The sequence below is a fragment of the Punctularia strigosozonata genome (genome assembly GCF_000264995.1).
Source record: "Punctularia strigosozonata HHB-11173 SS5 unplaced genomic scaffold PUNSTscaffold_24, whole genome shotgun sequence".
Lineage (NCBI taxonomy): Eukaryota > Fungi > Basidiomycota > Agaricomycetes > Corticiales > Punctulariaceae > Punctularia > Punctularia strigosozonata.
Genome location: NW_006767456.1, coordinates 236999 through 243512, shown reverse-complemented (window position 1 = coordinate 243512; position 6514 = coordinate 236999). Strand labels below are relative to the sequence as shown.

At 53.3% G+C, this 6514-nt stretch overlaps 2 protein-coding genes across 2 annotated transcripts; one reads left to right on the top strand and one right to left on the bottom strand.

Annotated features, from left to right (window-relative positions):
• Positions 1–906: 906 nt before the first annotated feature.
• Positions 907–4094, bottom strand: PUNSTDRAFT_139477 (uncharacterized protein; the record flags this gene model as incomplete). The annotated part of the gene is made up of 10 exons (XM_007389191.1): positions 907–934; positions 986–1036; positions 1105–1499; positions 1558–2960; positions 3010–3116; positions 3168–3299; positions 3368–3522; positions 3575–3682; positions 3731–3805; positions 3864–4094. The coding sequence occupies 10 exons, from the start codon at positions 4092–4094 to the stop codon at positions 907–909; spliced, it is 2685 nt and encodes an 894-aa protein (XP_007389253.1).
• A 1173-nt stretch (positions 4095–5267) lies between these two features.
• Positions 5268–6045, top strand: PUNSTDRAFT_48050 (uncharacterized protein; the record flags this gene model as incomplete). Its single annotated transcript, XM_007389190.1, has 4 exons — positions 5268–5294; positions 5341–5404; positions 5457–5868; positions 5919–6045. The coding sequence occupies 4 exons, from the start codon at positions 5268–5270 to the stop codon at positions 6043–6045; spliced, it is 630 nt and encodes a 209-aa protein (XP_007389252.1).
• Between the last annotated feature and the right edge of the window lie 469 nt (positions 6046–6514).

Sequence of the window (6514 nt, the reverse complement as noted above, 5' to 3'; positions counted from 1 at the left end):
TCCCTCGTTCATGATCCCCCTCCCTGTCATACAAGCCCTCATTCATGAACGACAGTACTTGCCACTCCCTCTGTCATACATCTCCCGACCCTCGTGTCAGCACCTGTGTCATACATACATCGTTAGTGAGTCTCGACTCTGCCCACCCGAATGGCCCGCCTTCGCATTCTGTCATACAGATTCCGACACGTACGTACGTCGATCTTAACGACTCGCGCATCTGAGCATGTGTCATACATAGCTCGCCAACAAGCCTTGAATTCGCCCACCCGGATGGCCTGTCTGTGCACTCTGTCATACAGAGCTCGACACTGCCGATACGTCCCTCGTTCATAGTCCTTCGCCCTGTCATACAAATCCTCGTCCATGAATGACGGTCCTAGCTATTCCCTTCTGTCATACCGCTTCGGACTCATGTCAGCGCCTGTATCATACATACCTCGTTAACAAGCCTTGACTCCGCCCACCCGGATGGCCCGGGTCCTGTCATAGACTTTGACCGGACTCGGTGTCACATATTCATTACATTACTGCTTCAGCTCACAGACCCGTGGCAGACACCTCATATTCTTGCTTTATCCCGGAGTTCAATCCCGACGCGCGCCCCAAGCTCCAGCATTCCTTGTGAGGTCATATTACTTGCACGAAGCACAATTAAGATGGAATATGAGTCCGCACTATTACTTACAGGACTCATAACACTATGGCACACGGAATGTGACACGAGCAGCTACCGAAGGATGCGAGGACAACGGTATCCAGTACTGACAGTTCATAGATATCTTATGCGAGGAAGGATGCACAGCGACGGAACAGCAAGAACGGCGGCCATGAGTGGGGCACGACAAGAAGACCAAGATGATACGAAAAAGTGGTGCGGATGGGCAGGAGCGGGTCGACAAAGTTTCACGCGTTCTTGGACCTGCGAGTACGCCTACCATACGGGGAATGAGTAAAAAGATGAACCATGCTGACGGTAACTCACTTGGCAGGGACATCGTTTTCATCGTTGATAGAAGCTTTCTTCGCAGAGCGTCTGTAACAAAAGTAGTTGAGCGACAGGAGCCTAGGATAGATGCGCAAAACCTCTTTGGGCAACGCCACAATTCGTTGACGGCCGCGGTCGCAGGTGTCTTGGTTGCCAACGTCAGGACCCACGTAACATCCTCAACGGCCTCGAGTACTTTGACGTTAACCCCGCCCTCGTTGCGGGCCATGGCTCCAAGGAAAATCCAAGCCAAGGTTAGTACAACGACAACAACCCCGTTTTTACCGTTCTTGATTTCGGGAAAGTCGGTGTTCTGACCACGGGGAACTGCACGCGAAAGAGGTGCACTGGGGCGGCAGCGCCAGCTTGGCTGCAACGAGATCCACCACGCGTTCCAGGAAAAGAAGTCTTTTTGAGGATCATCGCAAGTGACCATATACGTCGTGCGCTTGGTGTTGTTGATCCATTTGCTGGTCATCGATGGGCGCATCAATGACTTTGTAACACTGTTCTGAACATGAATTTGGTATCAGTGAAGCCCGTAATGGAGTAGCACCTGAAAGACTCACCCGACTGAGGAATCGTGCCTTTGCCTCGAACAGGATGTAGGCTCGAAGCATGTTGATGAATGCCGGCTCGGTGACGGCCTCCGAAATGAATGCGACTGCACCCATGAAGTATTCCGGGAGGTCTTTAGACAAAGCGATGTTCTTGACGAGGTCGAACGTCGGCTGAGAGAAGTCGAGAGTACATCCCTCGCCGCCTGTGATTTTAAGCTTCTTGGGCCGCGAAGATGCCCGTCTCTGGCTTTTGTCCGCTGGAAGCAGAGCAGTCTCCTCCTCGTCAAGATCCGAGTAAGTCACGGGTATAATGGGATCATCCGATGAGTCGTCTGTGGCATCTTTGACCACAGATGATCGAACGGCATTGCCGGTAGAGTCGACGTCTGGGCCGCGTACAGCAGGGGCGGAGACAGACAAAGAGGAGGTGCTGGCAGACTGTGAGAGAGGGGTCGTGGATGGAGGGGTTGCGTGATCTTGGGGAGCCAATGTCCCAACTGCAGCACCTACAAGACCGACGTCTCCGGATCCTGCAGCCATCTCGAGCGCAGCAGAGAGAGGTGTAGCGAGGGCAGTAATAGACGGAGGGGAGGCTTTCGCAGGCAGCGAGGAAGATGTCGCGGGTGAAAGGGTCGCGGGATCTTGAAGAACAGATGTCCCAATGGCAGTGCCCGCAACATGGAGATCGCTGGAGCCGGAAGCGGCCTCAGGCGCAGCAGGGAGAGATGCCGCAAGGACAATTACGGGCGGAGGAAAAGCACTGACAGGCTGCAAGGGAGTGATCGTCAATGAAGGGGTTGTGTGATCTTGAGGAGCCGATGTCTCAACCACACCACCTGCAAGACCGACATCCCCGGAGCCTGCAGCCACCTCGGGCGCAGCAGGGAGAGGCGCAGCGAGAGCAGCGATGGATGAAGGGGAGGTGCTTGCAGGCAGCGGGGAAGATGTCGTGGGCGAAAGGGTTGCACCAACTGCAGCGCCAGCAAGGATATCTTGAGAGCCTGAAGCGACCTCGGGTGCAGCAGGCAGAGGTGCCGCAAGGACAGTGATGGGTGGAAGGGAGGCACTGGCAGGCTGCGAGTGAGGCGTCTGCGATGAGACTGCTTGTCCTGCTTGGAGTTCTTGTGTGACCGGGACGGGTGCTGGGGTTTCGATATGGGCGTCATTCGAGAAGGGAATGAGTCCGAGGAGCTGAGGATTGATTGAAGTGTCTTCCACAGGCTTGTTGACCGGTTTGAAGGCGGTATCATGTGGTCGCATGGCAAGGGCGGCAGGGAGTGCACATCCAATCGGCGGTGTGTTTTCATCAGCTTGCGGGAGGACGCCGGAGGACGTTGCGGCGGGTGCTGAGCCAGGCTTCGAGGAGTTATCGGCTGCTACAGCTACGCGGCGGCGCATGCGTTCCTGCGAAGCTGTGAGAAGTGGTGAGATTATGGACATGGATGCGAACGCTATACTTACTGTATGAACCTTCACAAAATGTGTGGAATGTGTCTCGCCAGTCTGTCTTGAAGTCCGAGTTTGCGTCGACGAACTCACATCCGAGGAGATTCTTGCCTGTGCCGTAGCTATTGAGGTCGTTTGAGTGGACGCACAACATAGATCCGCGAGAGACTTACTACATAGTCTGAATTTCCGCGGTTTCTGATCGCGGGAAGGGTCCGCCGACCATGATAGAGATCTGCAAACCGGTCTGTCGATGCCAGCTCTCTGCTGCTGCTGCTATGGTATGTGGTAGGTTATCGATCGCTCTGATATAGCAAGATGAGAACATGTATATTCTGAACGGAAGACATACACTTACTCCATCATTCGATACGCTCGTCGTGTATCCTCCGTATCTTGCACGCCCTCCGGAAGGGATAAATCGTCCCTTTGAAGATAGCCCTCGTTGCGATAGTCCTGGATGGCTTTAAGCACCTGTGGGTCAGCAGCGTCGAGATGCTGCTGGGCGAATTGTGCCTGAAATTTAACCTGAAATTCACAACATAAGCAAGCGTATAGTATCACACAATAGCGTACATACCTGTTGATCGTTCGTCCAGCCTTCTTTCATTGCTTGATCCCAGGCGACCTTGTACTCGGCTTGCACATCCTCGTTGTGATAGAACAAACGCTGCCAAGCTTGGTACTCCTATGGCTTCCTGGGCTTCGTCTCGAGATTGAGCACGCGGGATCGTACGGGACGCTTGACGCCAGGAATTTCAGGACCAGAGCCGCGCTCGCGGCTGTGATTACCAAACCACGTCCTGATTTGCTGTGGGTCCGTGTCCGTGTCAATGCGTATGAATTCCGAAGTACAGGGCGTCACTCACCGCTTTGCGGTCCTTGTATCGCTGCACAACATTCTCGTGCACCCTCGCCTGCGCTACATCTCCTCCGCAACTCGCAATCTCCTCTGGCGTCGGATCAATAGGGAACGTTTTGAAGAACAAGGGCGCGGTCTTCAACATGAAGTCGATCTTCGACTTGGCATCCCTCCACTCATCCAGTTTTTTCTTCAACCATTCGTTCTCCTCGTCAGAGAATACGCTGCTCCGAGTCATGACTAAGCAAGTACAAGTTTTCAAGGATAATAAGGCAAGTTATATGGATGATCGGGGATGTATGACTGAACGCAACCCCCAGTGCCATTGATATACGGGCCATCGTTTCAACTACAACAGCAAATCACTCCCCGGTTATACTCTCCATTGAAATCGCTCAGTTCAGCTCTCACTGATGGACATTCCCCGCCGACGTCCGTCTGGTTCATCTGCACAGATCAGCGCATCGTTACAGGATTCATTCAGCATCTCGGTGTGCCCCGCCCCTCCTCATGGTAACAAAGGTTCGTCGAAGAATTCCAATGAGTAGGCCTGGATCTCATTGAGGGAACTAGCAGCTCAGGAGCGTATGTCCACACTCTCTCCAACTTCCTAATGGGAGGTTCTCCCGAAACGGGCCCAAACTTTTCACGCCTCGCGAAACGTTTGCGAGGATCTCAAGGTAATCTGGGCATGGGAATTAATTATCATCGGGCCCGGCGGCAAGGCCACAGTTCGGGACTACGGATTACTCCGTTACAGTTTCCCTAACTTGCTGCCACACACCCTGGCTGAGCACGGCTCGGATATCCGCACAGATCATCCCCCAGCTATGTGCCTTTCCTCAATATCTCCCAGCGCATCCGTCTCCCTTATGGTTCCAGAGGTTTGTTGAATAATTCTAATGTGCAACCTCTGTGTTCACAGTGGTGCAGCCTCGTGCATCCCCACTCTATTCGGCCTCGTGTTGTTCGAGGCTCAACTTACAGTGGCTAGTCCCATGTTCTCGTAGAATCTTAAATGTCATATTTGGTTGTGTGGGACCTGTACTGACAAATCGGTACCGAAGCTCTCTGTGCGCGTCATGCCGCCACCCAACAACCTTGACCAATGCCACCGTCGGCGACGATCACTTCCAACCCCCAGTTATCACCTCATTCCTCAATTCGCTTGTGACCGCCCTATGCCACAGAGTACGTGTGACATCGCCAAATAAGACTCGCAAGACACCTCAAGACGGAACGTGTTCAGTGCCCGCCCATTATGTAGGTACGATTCGCATTATGAGAGATATACGCCATTGCCAAATTATACCGTCGGGGATTGGGATAAAGGGTGGCAACCAGGGTGCGTATCCCCAGTCTCAACTTCACTCACGCGTTCGCCCCTCGCTTTCACTTTCGCACTCTCACAATGGTTAAGCAGACCGTCGCCGCTATCGTATGCCCCTGCTTGTCTTCATATATCCAGCTGACACTCTCAACAGACTCCGGAGGAGTGCAACGACATTCTCGCTCAGATCAGCGCCCTAGTCAATAGGTTGCAGCTTCGTAAGTCTGTTCCTGTCGTGTATATACCATCGACAACTCATCGAATCAACAGGCCACGGCGACAATGCCGATGCTAATGCTGACGACAACGACAACGTGTCCTTTACCTCGGCCAGTCGCCCCCCGACTCCTCCTCCTTCTGACAATGGCTCCACTTCCCACCGCACTGCTCCTGGCCCCACTACCTTCTCCATTGTGCACGACAACTCGTCCGGGGGGGCCGCCATCGACGTGCGGACCTCCGGCCCTACGGTCATCCCAATCCTCCCTAACGCGCAGTACCTTAAGGCATCTGCATACGACTATCCCTCGTTTACGGACAGATATTCACGTGAATACTGCGAGCCCTTCCCAGCTGGCCCTGGGCCCGCTGGACCAAGCACTGCTGTCGCCATCGCCCCGATCGTGGATGATCGTTGGTACGCAGTGGTCCGCGGAAAATCGGTTGGCGTATTCATGGGATGGTAAGTACTTGTGATCCGCTAAACTCATACATAACTCACTGTTTTGTTAGGGAGACTGTTTCTCCTTTCGTCTTGCACGTCTCAGGCTCTATCTACCGCCGCCATGGATCTCGTCAGAAAGCAGAGCAAGCTTTCGAAGCCGCACTCCGGTCTGGTGATGTGGCGGTGATTTACTGATGAGAGCTGCCTGATGCCGGCGCTCCGTAGACCCTTCCTCTTGCAACGAAGTGTATATGTATATTACTCGAAGTCCTGTTTGCGTCTCTCTTGTGTCGAATATCCCCCCGCCCCACTCAGTCAAATGTTCCTCGCCTTGCCCGTAATAGATCTTGCTGTGGTCTGACATATGCTACATAACACCCTACATATGTAGCATAATATACCTTATTCAGCCGCCTTGTGCATTTGCAAAAGAGAACAGAACGTTGAGACACGAGGCTCGCATCCGCTGGGCCGGTGAATCGACCCTCAAGATAGATTCACAGGTGCGCGGTGTTGCAGCGGTTTAGGGAGTATTGCCTGACACAGGCATTCCATAAGCTCCCCTTCCCGTAATCTAAGCGTATCAGTGTACTCAGTAGAGTATGTATTCATCCAACTCAGGTTTATTGTTTGTAAAACAACTTGGTCGTTGATACTCAACCGT